The 20,010-nt window shown below is 39.6% G+C and overlaps 1 protein-coding gene across 1 annotated transcript; it reads right to left on the reverse strand.

The window, feature by feature from the left end:
• Positions 1-582: 582 nt before the first annotated feature.
• Positions 583-19,761, reverse strand: LOC139709307 (GA-binding protein alpha chain-like). The gene is made up of 11 exons (XM_071621258.1): positions 19,744-19,761; positions 15,378-15,508; positions 14,416-14,563; positions 13,132-13,216; positions 12,379-12,459; positions 10,527-10,646; positions 6,492-6,695; positions 4,912-4,959; positions 4,216-4,338; positions 3,170-3,362; positions 583-2,201 (listed from the first exon to the last, which is right to left on the reverse strand). The coding sequence occupies exons 2-11, from the start codon at positions 15,452-15,454 to the stop codon at positions 2,009-2,011; spliced, it is 1,272 nt and encodes a 423-aa protein (XP_071477359.1). The 5' UTR covers positions 15,455-15,508; positions 19,744-19,761; the 3' UTR covers positions 583-2,008.
• Between the last annotated feature and the right edge of the window lie 249 nt (positions 19,762-20,010).

The following is a 20,010-nucleotide window of genomic DNA, read 5'->3' on the forward strand; positions in this document are numbered from 1 at the left end:
TGCTGAGATTTATGAAAACACTTTGAACCACTTTTGAGATATATGGAGAAAAAATAGATAATTTAGAAGTGCTCTTGACCTCTGAACTTTTGACCTTTATCCCCTGGTCCAAAACTTTCCCTGAAGAATCTTTATCTGCTAATACATGCATACACTAAGTTTCAAGAAAATATCTTAAGGTATTGCATAGACATGGGTGAAATACTGTCATTTTAAGAATTTAACCTTGACCTTTGACATTTGACCTCATGCATGTACACCCAAAATTTGATAGGCATAACTTCATCCACTCATACATACATATGCCAAGTTTCATTTTGATACCTCAAATGGTTTTTAGGTTACGCTATCCACAAAATCGATTTACGGACTGAAGTAAAGACAACCAGAAAACATAATACTTCCGACGACACTTTGTGGTGGAGGCGTAAAAAAATACTGATGATAATCAGAGCAGTAGTACACATAGTAGAAGCAGCAACAGCAGTAATAATAATAATAATAATAATAATGGCTACACTACTCATGATATTATCATCATCATCATCATCATCATTATCATAAAGATTAGCAATGCTGGAAAGAGAGAGAAGACAAACAAAAGGAGAAACTACACAGAAATTATTCAAATTCATAAAATTCTTCCGTCGAATGTTTTCAATTTACCGATTGACAAATTACCCTTCATCGACATAAATACAGATATCATATTCTTTATATTTTAGGGGACATATCGCACAGAAACTCTAATCTATGGACCCACAAGAAAATAGGATGGAATCTGTCCCAAGTCTCAGGGACCTTTGACCCACAGCTGTAGGTAAACCAGCTTCCTGTAGCCACTATGTTGGACATGCATAAGCCCACTTGTGCATATCTGTGTGAGCATTTTCTTATTTCCCGTTCAATGAGACAGAGGGTGCAGGTAAGGATAACAATGTATTACCATTTTGAGAAGAGAAGCCAAAATATTGAGTGACAGGCAGGCAAAGCTTAATCATCAAGGCTCTCTGAATTAAATAACATCTGCCATCAATACACAATGCCTTGTGAAACATACTACATACTGAAGCACCAATCATGTGCGCTTTCTTATACACTGTTTGTTGAATCAATCAGAGATATCCTTGTTGTATATCAATCGCTGACCCAAATTTGGAAGGTTCGTGTGTGAAGGGTTTGGAGTTTCAGCACGGTTCACGCCACCATATCTCAAGCACAGAAGCAATCCAGTTTGGATAATATTAACCCGTTCAGGACGGTTTGATTTTGCTACAACATGCATTTCCCATAGACACCTGTCCGAGTATACTCGGGACTCATCCTCCACGGGTTAATCGATGAGTATGATTTGCCAGCCACAATGAGGGAACAGAATTCATACAGTCACAGTGGCACATAGCATGTGTATGGTATATCATTATATTCCAGTAGCATAGGTTGAGTTCATAGAGGCATAGAAACATGATATCCCTGGACAGTGCCTCACTTCAAATCTTCCGCGCAATGTCACAAGTTGGCATCCAGCTTCTCCTGAGCGGTAGCATGAGAATTCATGAAGCGGGAAATGCTCATCACAGTTCGGATTTATTCCAGAATCCCCACAATGAGTTGTGTACAGCTTAATTACTGATCTCAATGTAAGCACACACACAGATGGAGAGTCTCGACTGGAGTCGACCATTACCAATGAGTGGACGCTTCGGTGCAAGTATCTGCTGAGTGATGATATTCGTAGTTTTCACATTTACCCCGGTGGGTATCGAATGAATGGAGCCATCCATGAATCCCCATGCTACACTATCTTTAACACACTCAACATGAGCAGCAAGCCACGGATGTACACTGGAAGTATTGCTTGTGAGTCAAGTGCCAAGTATCTCAAGGATGGCACATCCTCGACAATCAGCAAAGGATGGCAGGCAGCCAATCAGCCGTGCCGGACAGCATGACTCTCTCCGGGGGGAATGACGGTTGACAAAAGAGTACCACTCACACACCACCACAACTACCCGCTCGTGATTACAACTGTGCTTGCCACGACATCCTCATCCCCTCGCACCCTCTTCTCCCGGCATTCTGTGACCAGTCTGTTCAGTTCTGCCGCGGTATATCCCAGCAGACTTTTCAGGTCACACACAAACTTGTAGACAAACCTCTGGCCATGCACCTTGGCTATCATGTCACCATCGTAGTAATACCTGGAATGGAAAAATTGTAAAGAATTTGTTCATATTACCCCAATGTTACACTCCTGAGTTCACAAATCAAGAAATATCAAGTCTGGGATAATGTTTGCAAAATAATCTGATCACAAACATTATAAGCTTGTTTGTCATTCAATAGATCACTTCATTCATTCAGCTTCCTTAACAAACTTGTAACATTTTAAACATGTATAGCCAACTATATATATGCCAGTGTTCAGTCATGTATGATGACTCCTTGCCAATCTCTCACTGATCATGACTGTGGTCACTTGTTGAATATGCTGCTGACATTGCAGCGGGCAAAGGCTGGCCAAAATGATCTTACCCCAAATAAGAATCTAGTCAAAAGAGCAAAAACTGTTTTCTCTACAAGCATGTTGCTCCACATGGTAGTCAGTGGATGTGACACAACGAGTTACAAAGTATATCAGCAGCACAATACTGCTGTTTCTTGCAAGAGTTTACCGGTATTTTCTCATATCAACTTCTGAGCAGACCAAAGTGTGGCTGAACAAGAGGCACAGAAACTTTCTGGGGCACATAATCAATGTAGGCAGAATGGATGCAGGTCCCACAGCACTGGCAGGAAACAAATATCATAGTTATCCAAATTTTGATGGGGTTATATATATCAATTTTTTGGAAAGAAAGGTACACCGGGACTGTCCAAGAGGACAATAGGTGCAATTCATGCGCAATTCAGGAAATCAAGTATTACAAGAAACATGTTTAACCGCTCAATGTTGAACACTGTCTCACTCCACGTGCACAGACTGTCATGAACAGAGTAAAATCATACATTTGAGTAACACAGGACACAATCATCCTGGGTGAGTTACACCAATGAGTCTTGAATTGGTGTAAAGACGGAAATAGTCACAATAATTTTGTTGTTGTTGTTGTTGTATTTTTTTTTTTAAAGAAGTCAAAAACTCAAGGAGAGACAAAAGAACACTTGCCTCAGTGCTCTGCTGAGCTTTTCGTAATTCATGGACGGCTTGTTCTTCCTTTCTCCCCACTTCTGGGCCACCAGCTCGGGGTCGTTGAGGCGGAATTCCCCGTCGGTTCCGACCCAGGAGATGCAGTCCAGCGAGTCCTTGTCGGTCAGCAGCTCCAAGAGGAACTGCCACAGCTGGATCTGACCGTTGTTTCCTATGGGGGCAACAAGGACACTCTAGCATGGATGGTGTCACCCCCATACAATATCTGCACACTATGAAGCCATACATAAATTTTAGCCACAAACATACTGTATAAGCTGTTATTTTCACGAGGGTTTAATTTTTGCAAATTTCGCGAATCAGTTGGGCCACATATTTAACAACACGTGAAAATGTCACCATATGCTAAGGTAGTAGTGCACTTATAGAGGCCACTGTGTCAATTCGCGAAAACAACATCTCACGAAAATGTCCACGACCTCCTCATTCACGAAAATATCTGTACGCGAAAATAACAGTGTATACATTACTGCTAACCCTAATCATGTCCTCACATCAAACTATACCTCAAACCCATCACAATCCTAGATTAGGATTAGGGTTGGGGTTAGGGTCGGGATAAGGTTCCAGATTAGGATTAGGGTTAGGGTCAGGGGAAGGGTCTGGGGTAATTTTCCAGGGGGTAGTTGTCCGAGAACCTCTGAATCCTTCAATCTCTTGATTCTGAGGACACTTTGAGAGTGAAAGAAAACTAACTCTGGGTTGATGTTGAAGACAGGGGGCCAAATGTAGTTGTCACTAATATCACTGTTTCATGAATACATGTGAAACTATAAAACTTCCAAGCAATTTCATTAGCATTTACATTTGCAATTATAGAGTACAGTAATGACTGGAGAGAAGTATGTGTGAACATCGCATTCGTGCCAGGATCAGAGCTAATGTTTTGCATGTTGTCAGATTCCAAAATTATAGCACCCACCTCGCAAAAAAATAAATAAATAAATAAATAAAAAACATAAAATAACATAAAAACCCTGCAAAATATATGCTGTACACTTTACCTGTCCTGTTACCGGGGGAGTACTTGTCGTCTATGCTGTAACTCCGTGGTCGCCGAGGTGCAGCACCCGTTTTCGCTCTGGCAGATGTCAACACTTCACCATTCTCAGACTCTGTGACTGACTCTGTCACGTAGAGACAACAACCAGCAAAATATAAAGGTATTAATGTAAAATTCATGATGCTAAAAGTTGAAATACATGCCTTATATGAATTAAAAGGTTTTGAGAATGAAAGGATTATCAAGAAGGGTTCTGCCGACCGAAGACTTTACAAAGGAGCTTTAAATGAAAAGGTAATGCAAACTGTTCTGCAAAATGACAGGTTTTCCAAAGGTTCTGCAAATAAAATGAATATTAAAGAGTTCTACAAAATAAAAGGGTTTCAAAAAGTTGTCTAAGTGAAAGAGTCTACAAGGGAATTTCAAATATAGGCGTTATAGAAACAGTTCTGCAAAACAAAAGCCATAGTGCCCATTTTTAACATGTATATTTCATCACTGTACAAATAGCATCTGTCAAGGATGAAGAAAATTTGACCTTGCATTTTGATCACGGGAAAATTGGGCCCCAATTTGATATGCGCTCAGGGCCCACAATGGCTCAATTGAGCAGATGCTTGAGGTGTGATAAAAATATGATAGTAAATCAATAAGTACAATACAAAGACAAAAAATAAAAACAAAAATACAGACGAACCTTCTGCTCCAACTGCTATGGCAGTAGCCCCACACTGATGAGGAAGAGCTGAAATTGGACATTGAGAAAATAATCCAACACAAATGGTTACACCCTGTATCAATATCAACAGATATGCCATATTTTCTCTCACCATATCTCTCCTTTGCAATGTGATATAAAACATTTCATATTTACCTTATACACATAGAATTATTTTACAGGGATGGTGCAGTTTTGGTTGAGAGAGGGATTCAGATATGGAACATTTGTGAGATGATAAGAAACCACTTTTGTAATATTAAAGAGCATACAATTCTTTTTTTTTTTAAATCAACATTTATTTGATAAAAATTGGTTGTGAAACAGCTGAGATATCCACACCAAAGTCAAACAAAGTGATCCTATAAAGGTGAGTCTCACCTTATCATAGGATCTCTTTGTTTTAGCTAATTCAGCCATTTCAAAACCAATTTTCATACAAAATAAAGCTTGAACTTTTCTAAGAATTGTATGCTCTGTAATATTTCATGAGAGGCTTTTTATTGTCTCACAAAAAAAGTTGAAAAAGCTGTAGTCACATCTCAACCAACGCTATACCATCCCTTTAATACGCAGAGATCTACAGGTTTGAAAGCTGAAAGCAAAACATACTGTGAGCAAGCATGCCTGTGGTATGTTAGGGTGCCAATTTTTGCAGATGAAAAATGTACTCCTCCACACTAAAAGACATACTTTGGAAGACAAAAGTGAGTGTGCAGTTATAAATAATGGACACAATAAGCATGCAAAATCATATTTTGAAAGCATATATTTTTTCCTTCAGACTGCTGCTCACTTCCTTGTTGTTGTTTTTTAAAGAAAACTAAGTTTCTAAGTGGTGTAAAAACTCAGGGATAAGCAGCAATATAACTCCTCATGGACAAGCTGATTTTGCTGGTTTCCCCATAGAGACCTGCCCAAGTATACTTGGGGACTAGGGATGGTATTTTGAAAATCTTCGTAAGTTTCTTCCTACGTTTCTTCCTAAGTCAGAAAGTTAAGAAGTGCCTAGGAAAGACAGTATTGGAATTCTGAAATTTCTTCCTCGGCACTTCTCAATGCAAATTAGGCCATCCTTATCCCCGCCCACGTCCTTTCTTTAACCAATACGAAATGCCGTATCAAAAGGAACCAACCAATGACAATTGCACATTATTGGGACGTAAGGTGAAATATATGTGACTGTGCGCGGCATGTCTCCTTTCTCATGCCCATTTCGTGCTTCAAAGTACATGTTTCGCGCAATGAATGACAAGTGCCTATCACAATGTACATATCTTAACAACGTACTTAGGACAGGGGTGGGGCTTTCCTATATATCTTCCTGAAATTCTTTCCTAAGTGCATTCCAGAATACCAACTTCTTCCTTTGTCAGAAATTTGCGTATCTTCCTAAGTTTCTTTCTAAGTTTAGGAAAAAAAGTTAGGAAGGCACTGAGGAAGAAACTTAGAAAGATTTTCAGAATACTACTTAGGAAAATATCCTGACTTGGAAAGACATTTCTTCCAAGGAAGGATTTCAGAAAACCACCCTAGGACTCAGCTGGTTCATGACATACTTCTCTTGAGGAGCTCAAGGTGGGTCCAGAAGAGCTCCGCGCTCTCCTTGGGAAGCCGGGCGAGGAACTCCTCCTTGGTCAGCTGGCACATCTCCGCCCCCGTCATCCGGATGTTCTTCACCTGATGGAGAGCCTCCGTGGCGAACTGACCGGACGCCCAGACCAGCCAGTGCCTGGTGTCATCTTCTGTCCACATCTCTGGGTCTATTTCGGAGGCAGAATAAACATTGCAATACAACATCATTGGCACTGGTAGAATTATCTTTCTTGTCTTTTTTCTTTTTGTTTTTCTAAATCCCTTTCTGAGAGGACTGTAAAAGTGGATATTTCCACATGAGTCTTTTTTTTCCCGCTCAGCTGAGTAAGAAGAATTTTGCATGTTTTTAATTCCACACAATCAGGACATTAATTACTGGAACATATGGCATGGAAGGATGCAAATATATCAACATCATTTCATTTTATGCACTAGCTTCAGGTTGCACAAAATGTGCAAAACTTTCCACTTTTACAGTAAGTGGGATGGGGGATGTAAAAACTGCTTGGGGGATGTCATACTGCTTTACTGTTTTGGTCCTCATTCTCCACCCTTAATCGCAACAAACCCAGTAATCCTCTTTTTTTCAATCTGCAGAGTATTTGAGCATGATTTTCGAAAAGTCATTCATAAAGCCCACAAAAGGGAGACAGGAAAAGTGGTCTTTATAGGCAGGTGGCCTTTATGAACAGATGGTAACTGAAAGAGATTTGACTGCATTTTAATTTATAGGATAGGTCCAATGAATAGTAGGTTCATTTACAGAATGCACTGGATTCATCTTGATTTCAATTTTGGCAGGTTATTGAAAGTAGTCATATCTGGAATGCAACATGCGGACATCATTCATTGTGCCATTAGTTCACTATTAAAATCTCAAATAGGCAGAGTACAGTATCACCAAGGAGGTTCTAGAGAATGGAGTCACAACCGTCTTATTTCCTTTGCTAGATGTTCGAAGCCGCCGCTCAAAAATATTTGAAGCATGTGGCAAACTGGATCTACCGCTCAGATAGGAAGACAATTGACTCGTGTCTCATTGCATAATCACCAGCCACTTTCAAAGGAAGATATGTCTTTGTGATGGTAATTACTTTTCGCTATCCCTTCTTATAAAAGGTAGCTGGTACAGACACGAGGATGCGCGGATAGAAATTGAGCAAAACTAGAAATATCACTTAAGGTGATTAATACCCCCGCCCCGTGACGACAGTCTTACCCAAGGAATGATCTTTCCTTGATTTTCTGCCATTTAAATGCCGTTACCATGGCAACGCAGCTTCCGACACGTCCAAAAAATATGTCTTCCACATCTTCCCACCAAGACTATTGTGTGTGCCACATTTCATAAGCTTTTGTCAAAAACTGAGGAAGTAGTTCAATCCACAAGATCTTTCCTTGATCTTCCGCCATTAATATGCGGTTACCATGGCAACGCAGCTTCCGACACGTCCAAAAAATATGTCTTGCACATCTTCCCACCAAGACCAATGTGTGTGCCACATTTCATGAGCTTCAGTCGAGTACAGAGGAAGTAGTTCAATCCGCAAGATCTTTCCTTGATCTTCTGCCATTTATATGCCGTTACCATGGCAACGCAGCTTCCGACACGTCCGAAAAATATGTCTTCCACATCTTCCCACCAAGATCAAGGTGTGTGCCACATTTCATAAGCTTTGGTCAAAAAACTGAGGAAGTAGTTAAATCCGCAAGATCTTTCCTTGATCTTCTGCCATTAATATGCCGTTACCATGGCAACGTACTTTCGGGTACTGTCAAAAAATGCGTCTTGCACATCTACAACCAAAGGCACACATCTGTACCAAGTTTCATGGAAATTGGGCAAAAACTGAGGAAGTAGTTTGCAACACAAAATTTTCCATCATTTTGGCTCATAATATGTGAGCTGTTACCATGGCAACATACTTTTTGTCACTGTCAAGAAATGTGTCATGCTGACCTATATCCTAAGACAAACATTCAATATGAATTCCATGAGAATTGGAAGAACACTGATGAAGCAGTTTTGCCATGAAGCATTTTGCCCTATATTTTACCAATAACATGCCGTTACCATGGCAACGCACTTTTTGCCACTGCGGAAATATGTGTCTTGCACATTAACATATTCAGATGAACATCTGTACCTAATTTCATAAAAATTGATCAAAAACTGTGGGAGGAGTTCGCGACGCAAGATTTGTACCCATTTTTGCCCATAATATGCCGTTACCATGGCAACGTACTTTTGGGTACTGTCAAAAAATACGTCTTGCACATCTACAACCCAAGGCACACATCTGTGCCAAGTTTTATGGGAATCGGTTGAAAACTGAGGAAGAAATTCGCGACGCAAGATATGCAACAACGGACCGCCCGACCGCCCGACCGACCGCCCGACCGACCGCCCGACCGTCCGCTGATTCCTATATACCCCCTTCAAACTTCGTTTGGCGGGGGTATAAAAATGCTGAAATAAAGATGAAAATTACTCGACTGGGCATACCCGGGTACTAATCTGATATATCTATCAATAAAGAATTATACTTGAAGATTATTCCATATTAGTTTCATTTGTGGAAATTAAGCGGAAAAGTGATAAAAGTAGCTTTCCAGGATGGTACAGTTATAAACATTTTCACATGATACAGCTCTGATTTACACTTTTGCGCAAATTTCTGGACGGAATTGACTTTGGTTTTACATGCTTTATCATTGCGTAAAATTTCATTTCATTTAATAAATAAATAAGCAAGATATGGCCAACATCATGATTACGTTCAAAATGAATCTTCAGATTGCTCAGCAAGACGGCGGCTTGGAACATCGATCATCAAAGGCACAAGTGCACCTGTGGAATTCTTTTGTAAATCAATAGAAATTTGATAACTGTTTGAATAATTGCAGCCAGTCGGAACTCCAATGTATTAAACCTCCTTGGTATCACAGAAGCTGAATTGATATACTCGTAATAAATCAAATCTCCCCTTTCGTATGGGAATGGCATTTGTTTGGAGGAGAAAGAGAGTATGTATAAGAAATGTAGGAGCGGTAATTTGAACTACAGGTAAATCCGATATAATATCGTACTTTGACTGGATTGTAAATAACGAAAAATTCTCCGAAACTCTCATGACGAAATGTTTGCAGCTGTGATTTGAAGCACTCAGAGGTATTTGTTCCTTTCAGAGGAATAGAGCATCATGAGAAAGCTCGTCCTCAATATTTTTCTGTGTGTGTGTGTGTGTACACAACACAGGGCATCAAAGTAGATTCCTATGTTACTATTGCACATCTCCAATGGAAGATATAATTCCTGTAAATATGATTGAGTCGTATTTATTCATAATTGATATATTTTCACATCTGAACCCCATTCTTTAACTTCTGATGAGATGTCACTCCCGCTGAGCTCTGAAACATATGCGTAAAAAGATTCTCCAATCAGAGAGAATGTTGGAACATCAATTCATTAGGGCAGAATGCATGACACACAGTTACATGATTATGAAGTTTCCGACATTCCTCCACAATAGTGATGCCAATTACCATCATACACACACACACACACAAAAAAGATAGGATGTTACTGAAGTCATAGCCTTGTTAGTTTCCCAGTTTAACTGAAAAATTCTGAGACTTTCCTATTCTTTATCCAACTTCCATGAAACTTTGCACTGATTTGTATACTGTATACAGCATATATTTAGCAAGTCTAAATTTTCACGAATCAGGACTTCCTGACGATTTCACGAGTGGTTAAAGTTACAATCCTGGAGTGCAGTCTTAGATAGGAGAAATGAATACATGCATGTCACATTCATATCGGGATCAGAGTCAATATTTTCGCCTGTCTTTGAATTCATGAATAGCACTTGACTCACAAAATTGGCAGAAATAAAAACCTGGTGAAATATTTGGCTTAATAAATATTTGACTGGACTGCTCTCATCAGAGTACACTTGAACTTTTAGGGTGGATTCTCCCTTTAAGTTTACCATAAGGCATGGACAGCCTGTCCTGCTCTTCCCTGTAGTTGCTGCAGACAATCCACCTGGTGGCATGCTCCTCCTCTCCTCCAATCTTGACCACCTCCTCCTCCATGCTCTCCACAGGGACTGGCAAAGTATTAAGGATGCAAGAGGCAATATTATTATGTACAGGTCACTCCCCTTTTAACCACCTCCTCAGGATTATTACAAAGTTAACCTGTTGAGGACGGGCTGATTTTGCTACAACACGCATTTCCCACAGACACGTGCCCGAGTATACTCGGCACTCGTCCTCAACAGGTTAAGGATGCAAGAGGCGATATCATGTACAGGGCACTCCCCATTTATCCAAGTCCTCTAGACTATAACAAAGCTAAGGAAGCAAGGGGCAATATTATGTACAGGCAACTCCCCTTTTAACCAAGTCCTCTGGACTGTAACAAAGTTAAGAATGCAAAAGGCAATATTATGTACAGGCCACTTCCCTTTTAACTAAGTCCTCAGGACTAAAACAAACTTAAGGATGCAAGAGGCAACATTATGTACAGGCCACGCCCCTTTTAACCAAGTCCTCAGGACTATAACAAAGTAAAGAATGCAAGAGGCGATATTATGTACAGGCCACTCCCCTTTTAACAAAGTCCTCTGGACTATAAAAAAAAAGTTAAGGATGCAAGAGGCAATATTATGTACACGCCACACCCCTTTTACCCAAGTCCTCATGACCAGCTGTTCTCTTTCGTTATATCAACGTTACATTATAACTCTTACTTCATTGGAACAAAATTTGGTTTTAACCATGTTCATTTTAACAAGTGTTTCCTGTAGTGAGGGGAGGGGAAAGTATGTCTTGTATTCAAAATAGCTCTTTCGTAGAATGGTGATATAGATCCTAACCAAATATTTGTTTCTGTACCTTTCATTCATTTTTGACAGTACGTCTATGATCACGATACAGCTGAATAAGGTAACAATCATTGCCTCACATAATATGGTGTTCTTCTGTTTAAGTGCTCACTGTGAAACAGATTCTAAGAGAGGTAAAACAAAACATTTTTTGTCTTGATGAAATAAATATCTGAGCTGAAACTCATTTTGTGGCAATTCTACATGATCAATATATTCACTGTTCTCAAATATTCAAAACAACCAAGACAGAGATGCCAACTTCTTGACATAGAAAAACAGATGGAATATCCACCAAAAAAATCAGATTTTTGAGAGGAAAATTAGATTTTCATGAAATCTTGACACCATCACTAGCCCGTTGATTCTGGGCAAGTGAAATGTCAGAAAACAATGTTTCCCCGGTTAGAACAGGCATGTAAAAATGTTGCTACTTCATCAACATTAATGACAAAATTGTAAAGCATTCGTGCATTTCCCACCCATTTAGGCTCGTCATTCATTGCTTTTGTAAGGGTTGCAGGTATTTAGTAGTATAAATCTTTCTATGTGATAATGCTGTTTTCTGCAGTTTTCTGTGGTTGACATTGGCTTCAATTTAAATTCTACTTGATAGATGAAAAGTCGTACTTTCAGGAGGCAATATCGTATTACTGTAAAAGTGGATATTTTTGCGTGACTAATTTTTCGCACTTGGCCGGGTCGAAGAGTTTCGCGTGTTTTTAATTCCGCGGAATCAAGACATCACGCACAGGCACATATGGCAAGCAAAAATATTTGCGTGCTTTTATTTTCGCGCTAGTTTCTGGTTGCGCGAAATGCGCGAAAATTTGAACACCGCGAAAATTTCCACTTTTACAGTATTGTATTTTACACTGTTTATCGTACTAAATACTATAAAATCGGATTGGTTGGCATCTCTGTCAAGACATACTCCTGGTCTATAACTTACCTTCATCAGTCACCATGGGAACCTCCACTGTTTCTATAATTGGCTTGACAATGTCTACAATATTTAAACGAGGTTTCACACCTGCAAGAGAAGAGGGACAAAGTCACCATTTTAAACAGCTTGGATTTCTGACAGATGAACATTACTTGTCATATCAATTCCTTTTACAGGTTCTCCTATCAACTGCATTTAGTCTATGCTGGCAACTAATAGATTGTTGTTGACATATCTCACGACAAGATAATATTTCAGCATTTTCAGATCATGACAGCAGCTTTTCTGGTGTTGTTCACGCTATAGCATAGCAATATGTCTGACTTCCTTCACAAAGTGTTTCCTATAGTTCTTGGACAATGACACACACTGTACCATGCTTGTGTCATTCATATTTTTGCATTTGGTAATGCACTGTGCGACACAGTAATAGCAACACTTTCCTATGTAGTCACGACAGGTACAATCACAAGACTGTAAATATATGCCATATATTTAGTGAGTCTAATTTTTCGCGAATCAGGACTTCCCGACAATTTTGCAAATGGTTAAATTCACAATTGTAGAGTACAGTACTGAACAGAGAAGTGTATGCCTGCATGTCACATTCACATGTCGGGATCGGAGTAAAATTTTTATGTGTTTTTAAATTCACAAGTAGAATCCAACTCAAGAAATTTGTGAAACTAAAAACCTCACGAAATATTCGGCATATACAGTATATGAAGGAGGATGGAAGAAATGGTCAAAAAGATTTACCTTGGTTTGAAATGACCTGGATGCTGAATTGTACAACACCATCTGCTGATATCCCCTGCTCCAACAAACTCTTCTCTTCAATAAGCTGCAGAAATACAATGCCACAATAATAAGTGTCCAGCTTACCATACTCGTTTACAGAGCAGCATATATGAGTGCAAAAGCCAGTAGAGTAATAATCTATACTGACACATGGAATACCCCTCATCCCTCTTTAGATCCTTCTCTAATTCTCGAATATCCATGAAATGTCATCTTCATGCGATAATTACACATGTAGGCCTGTGGATTGCAATAATTCCCATTTCTACATCAAGCCGACAAAGTCCCGAATCGATGCAAACGTGATTGCAGTGCCAAAATGTGAACCAGATGGATTGCATGCCATGCTCAGCAGCTGAAATTAGACATACCTTTTGAGTAGGTTATCTTCAACAACAACAACAAAAAAAAAGAAATGTTTTGATTCCTTGCTTTTGTGAGTGACCTTCTCTGGAGGCTCTGCAAAATCATTCAATAAAACCTAGATGGGACTTGAGCAATTTAATTTTTCTCTTGTCTGCATTCATTATACTTTCCATCTATGATAGTATTTTAAGCATATTGTCGCTGGGGTGACAAGACCTCGCAGCTACAAAATGTCAAATGTTCAGGAGAGCAAAACAACATGGCAGCCAAACCACTATATCAAATGGGAAGCCTTTCCTTCGACATGCCGTGGTGGCTTCATTTTGGGGGTAAGACAGCTAGGATTTGGACAGGACATCACTGGACTTATTATCTGACCATAAATGAAAAAAACAAACAAGTCTTTTTCACCAAAATCTGAGATACAAGGTCTTGTCACCCCAGCAGTGATATGTCATTTCAATATCATACATTTTAAACTCGCAGACGCTGTTAGTCTTTATGAACTGAACTGGATGAGAGTTGTTTATACAGTTGCCTGAAATGATAATGCATCAATGACTTTCAAATAAAATCTGCAACACTAATCCTTTGACAGCTCAAAATGATCATCCTTCAGTACTTCCTCTGACACACAGGATAAACACCATTTGCATACTACACTGATACTGTCTTATTTGCATTTTTGACATTTTTGCAAACAAAGGCCAACACCTGAGTAAAACTGTCTGGCTTGTGAACTGATTTTAAGGGAAACAGTGGCTGTATATTGCACTTGTATACAACTCAGTTGTGGTACATATTTCACTTTTATCTAGACATTGCAAAGGCACTGCCAATAGCATATTTTGCTACCCACATTTATGTTGTACTCACCGTAGCAGCGTTCTGGAGATACATCTCGTGTTCATCAAGACTGCACTGTAGCCTCTGTTCAAGCATCTTTTTCAGTGTTGTCAAAGGCTGGGCAATGTCCATCATTTGTGTAATCACATTTTGAGATGCAAGAGTAACATTGACAGCACTGTAAAGAAAGAAAGACATTTTTAAAAAATGTGAGCCTGATTTACACTTCTTTTGGGCTGTTATGAATATTTTGTGAAGGTACATTTTATCACACCACTAAAATCAGTAATAAATACACACATAAATGCATACATGCATGCACACACAAAAGGGTAATTTCAAATCAGACTGACTGGTGATTGGACAACAGCATGTACACATCTAACAGCTTTAAATATATGACTGAACATACAGGAAGTTCCAATTTATATATAAATATATGTATATATCACCTAGGTGTTCGACTAGCAAGTCAAACATGAACAAAAAAAAAAAGGAAAAGAAACAAAACTGCAAGTGCAAATGAAGAATAACCATGCACAATCAAAGCCTATGGATGTCCTATTATGTGAAGAATACAAAGTGGTAGTACACATGAACCCAATTCTCATAAGTCAATATCTTATGTGAATAAAACAGTTACTAGGCCATTTGGGCACTGAGCAAAATAAATGTCATAGCATTAATTAGCAAGTTAAAAAAAAAAAAATTAAAAAAAAAAACTAATTATTAGAAATATTAAAAGTACTGGTATCTGAAATGATTTCATACTCCAGACTAGAAGAAGAACATTACAATGAACAAATTATCCAACTTGACAAGCCCATTCATCATGATATGGTGATTTCCATTTTAATACTAGGCCTACATTTGACAGACAAATTTTGATGTCACAAACAAGGAAATATTATTACACCACACAGAAGAAGTGTACATACACTGCTGAAAACAAAGCAATGCAACTACAACAGTATGACGGATCTCAAACAAACCTTGATACATCACTTTTTGTCCTTTTGCTTTTCCCCTTCTTGGAAGGCGTCTCAACGCCTCCACCCGCTCGCTTCATTATGACTCCCGGAGATGCTTTCTAGCAGTTATTGAAGACTACAGAAAGGAGGTCCTGTGTGCGATAAGATCATGTGACAACAAAAACAAGCAGACACAGTGTCACAAATTATCACAAAACTGTTGAATATGGAGAAAGGTTGCAAGCAAAATACATTCAAACACAACTGCAATAGATGATACATTCTCGTAACCTTTCTATAGATTACAATTTTCATCTTAAAGAAATATCAAAATCTTGACAATTATTACTATCATTGGCATTCTCAAATTACAAAATGAGAGTGATCAACAAGGTAGTCCAGTCATTGTCTGAGAAGTATATATCTATAAAGATCATTAAAAAAAATAAAAACAACAAGAATACACAGAAATACACTTACGAATATGATACCTATCAAAATTGTTACTTGTCAGTCCAATTTCAAAGTTCTGGAATCTAGTGTAAAATGAACTGTGAGGGGTCTTTCTCTTTTTTTTTTTTTGGCTTGTGTGTATGTTTGTTTGTTTGTTTGTTTGTTTGTTGAAAATGCTTACATGATATTAGTATCCCAGTCTGCTTAAACTTTAGAACTCAACTTTTCACTCCCTGGTTTAAAAACTGCATTCAATTTCACCATGACAGTCACATTGTGGTCATGAAGACAGTTGTTCACTGTACACAGCACATCTTTTTTTTTCAGCAGCATGGAATACTGTCCAATAATCACTGAATCATTTCCCCTCATGACTAAGATTTTATATAGAACTAAGCTGAATAATTGCCAACGGGCATGTTAAAACTAGACTTGCAAATGCAGACTCAGCCTTTTGAAACTCTGATGCATAATGTTCTTCAGGGGGTAAGTCCCTACTGATTGATACATGATTTTGTTAAGCTTGAGAGAGAGCCAATTTCGTACAGCACGTATACATGTACAGTTCAACCTCGATTATCCGCCCATGTCGGGACCGGCGCTCATCCGGATTTAAGCGAATTGGTCGGATATGGGAGACACAATGTTAATGTATATAATAGCTGCCGTCCAAGCTGCCGTCCCAGTGCAGTGGCAGCTAGGCGGGTAGCGTACCCCGCAACGGTGGTGTAATCTATGCTAGCCTGTTCTTATGGTGAATTTATAGATCATGACTGCTTACTTTTATGATGATAATGTGGTGTGAATTTATGTTAGTTCTGTCGAGAATATTGCAGGTAAATCGTGCGAGTTTTGTAGAAATTTGAATTGAGTTTAAAGTCACTGTTTTTTCTCAATTTTTGGATGAAAAATAAAAGTCCTTCACTGCGTGAACGCGTCCAGATAATAGAGATTTCCAGACAAAAGGAGGCCGGATAATCGCGGTCAAACTGCAGTTGAAAAACTACAAACCCCTATTGTACTTTTGTAGTGACCTGTTCAGCATACCAGTCTACTTCATATGAACTGGAGGCATTGAGATGACATCAGAATACACGTCTTTATACATAATTTTGGATAAATATGCTTCCCCATTAACTTAAAGAGAGAATCACTGATTGTAAACATGATTTGCACTTTTGCTTAGATAAGTGCAATTAGACAGAATCGGCGATTGTAAACGCACCCCCTTGTGCATTTTGAAATCACCATTTATCAAAACGAGTTGGGACGCAACTGTGTTTTTAACTAGATTAGAGTCTAGACAAGATATTTCAAAAGCCTGATTATGGCCCCCAACTTATAATAATAATAATAATTGTATCACTAGTTATGATAATAATAACAATAACAAATAAAAGTTAATAAATAATAAAGCGCATTTCACACTTGTCAAGTGTCTCAATGGCAAATGCACTTTACAAACAACCGACCCCGGTCAGTGGATACATTATTTCCAACCAGCACTGACAGTGCTCACTCTCTACTTCCTGGGCATGTCCAGCCATGCAGTCGCAGTCATTTTACAGGCACGCACATGTGCATACTGAAGGGCAAATGAGTGTTGGACGTCGGGCTTCGCATATGCCAGACTAGCCCGATCAGATCAGATGCCCTGCGAAGCATGGTGGCAACACTTGTGTACAGCGACAGGGCTGTGTAGACCCTATAGTTAATGCCAGACGTCATCATCACTCATGTTATTCAGAGACGAGCGCTCTTATTTAGTCTTAATTCATTAGCATTAATCTTATGATTATCAATATCAACCATATGATTTAGCCACTACACCTCCACATATGCATAAATGCTTTTTTGAATTCACAAGTCTAGACCCAGTCTAACTCCAATTCATATCTAACATTAGATCTAGACTCTAAAAGGTCTCTAGTCTAGTCTGGTAGCTCTACCTAGTAGTTTAGACTTTCATTTAGTAGATATGTCTAGACGTTCTACACCTATAATATAAACGCAAGCAAGCGAGTTTGACTTTGAGCTCCTTTCTGACTGAGCCTTCATCATGTTCATATTCACATGGGTGTATGCAAGGGGGCGGGGGGTCTGGAGGGTCGTACGACCCCCCCCCCCCCCCCCCCAAAAAAAAAAAAAAAAAATCAAAAGGTCCTCTTTTTGTTAAAGACATTTTTGTTTTTTGAGGGCTTTTTACCCTATATATATATACAACAGGAAAAAAAGTGACCAGGTGGTGTTCCAGCAAATTGTCAAAAACCTCGTAAATTTCGTAACTTAGTAACAACGACAAGAATTACAAGCTGATCTGGACTCCCTTTTGGAATGGTCCTCCATTTGGCAATTGCAATTCAATGCCAAGAAATGCAGTGTGCTTCATCTTGGAAGTAGAAGCCCAGAGGAATCCTACACACTGGGAGGTACAGCCTTGAATTCAGTAGAGGAGGAAAAGGACCTGGGTGTAATCATAGATGCCAACTTAAAATTCCACCAACATGTAGCAATAATATGCAGTAAATAAGGCCAACAAAGTTCTCATCTATCACGCGTACATATCAATGTCACGATATCTCCACCATCCCCAAATTGTACAAAGGATTAGTACGTCCCCTCCTTGAGTACAGTAATGCAGTCTGGTCTCCCCGCTACACTTCAGCAGACATCAAGACAGCGGAGAGAGTGCAGAAGAGAGCAACCAGGATGATCCCCTGTCTCAGACACCTGCCTTATACAGAAAGGCTTAAATTCCTCAACCTGCCACCCTTGCATACAGAAGGCGAAGAGGAGATATGATACAGGTGTACAAGACCTTAGATCATACATGAGTGTGACAGGATAAACCCTGATGACTTCTTTGTACTGGCAGACACAACTACATGTACACAGGGCCACAGGTACAAACTTTCTAAGCCGAGATGCAGAACAAATGTAAGGAGGGATATATTCACACATCAAGTGATAGAGGACTGGAATTCCCTGCCGGAAGAAGTAGTGGAAGCTCCATCTATCGATGCTTTTAAGACTAGGCTTGATCGGCACTGGGAAGACCAACGATTCCTGTCCCCCTATTCCCAATACTCGATAGTCAATTCTGATGTGTGATGAGCAGTAATTACTGACTTGCCTTCTTTTGAACTGATGATAGATGAGGATAGACCTGGAAGCTCGACTGCTGCTACACAGCAATCTTCCAGTATCTTCAGTAAAGCCAGGTAAAGGTAAAGATTAATATGCCATACCTTATTTCTAAGCCGCACAGCCATGCCGAAAAAGTCACTTTTGTATGCACCAAAGCCCCATTTTATGATATAAAATTCAAACACTCCCTACCGTGGGAGGGGGGACACACCCTCCCCCCGCTCGGTCGCTCTGCTCCCTCGCAAAGGTAAAATAGGTCCAAAATTTTTTATTATGACATGACCCCCTCAGAAAAAATCCTGGAATCTGGACACCCCTGATAACCAATAATTTAACTTTTTATTACCACTACGGACCTGGTGTTCTTTTCTTTGTTGAAATTGTGATGCTTAAAACAGGAATCTACGACCCGACCCCATCATCGCGATCCCATTACCTCATCTGTTGAACGACCACGGCCTCGTGAATCTACCACTACGTCTGTAAACCTACCGAGACTAGATCTACTGCAGTATATCCAAGCGCTAGCCGAGTCGTCCGTTTTTGTTTTCAAGTCCTTTTGTTTTCAAAGTCAATACAGAGATGCCAATAGGTGGGACTGTGCAATGACCGTGTCGCTCTTTCCTCATCAGTCAGGGCAACACAATCTCAACAGTATTAAACAAGCTTTTATGGGCTTTAATAGGCGAAGCTGCATTGCATGAAATAAAAGGACAAGAATTTCTGATACACTCGACCTAGACTAGTTTTGTTAAGAACATCCCAAATTCTGAATCACAATACTTACGGCCACGATTGTTTGTCTTCACATTCGGCTACGCATCTTCCAGACTGACAGCCCCCCAAATCCCCCCCCCCCCCCCCCCCCCCCACCGGCAGGTCGGGGACCCCTGTGTCTAAACAGGGAGGTATATACAATGTAGTAACATCTCTTCCCACATCCCTGTGATGTAGCTAAACACTTTTTTGGGGGGGTGGGGGGAGGGGGGCAATCGCTTCGAGCACCTCAGCAGCTTGTCTGCGGGAAGGTTTTTAGTGTGTGTGTGTGTGGAGG

This window comes from Diadema antillarum, unplaced genomic scaffold (genome assembly GCF_040938485.1).
Source record: "Diadema antillarum isolate AM-2024a unplaced genomic scaffold, OU_Dant_1.0 seq00001425_RagTag, whole genome shotgun sequence".
Taxonomy (NCBI): Eukaryota; Metazoa; Echinodermata; class Echinoidea; order Diadematoida; family Diadematidae; genus Diadema; species Diadema antillarum.

Excerpts from the sequence above, each read along its gene's own strand:
- LOC139709307 (XM_071621258.1), bottom strand. The coding sequence starts at position 15,454 with ATGAAGCGAGCGGGTGGAGGCGTTGAGACGCCTTCCAAGAAGGGGAAA. Across the intron at positions 14,564-15,377 it reads ACAAAAAGTGATGTATCAAG|TGCTGTCAATGTTACTCTTG; the intron begins GTTTGTTTGAGA and ends CTTTCTTTACAG. Across the intron at positions 4,339-4,911 it reads CATAGCAGTTGGAGCAGAAG|AGTCAGTCACAGAGTCTGAG; the intron begins GTTCGTCTGTAT and ends TCTACGTGACAG.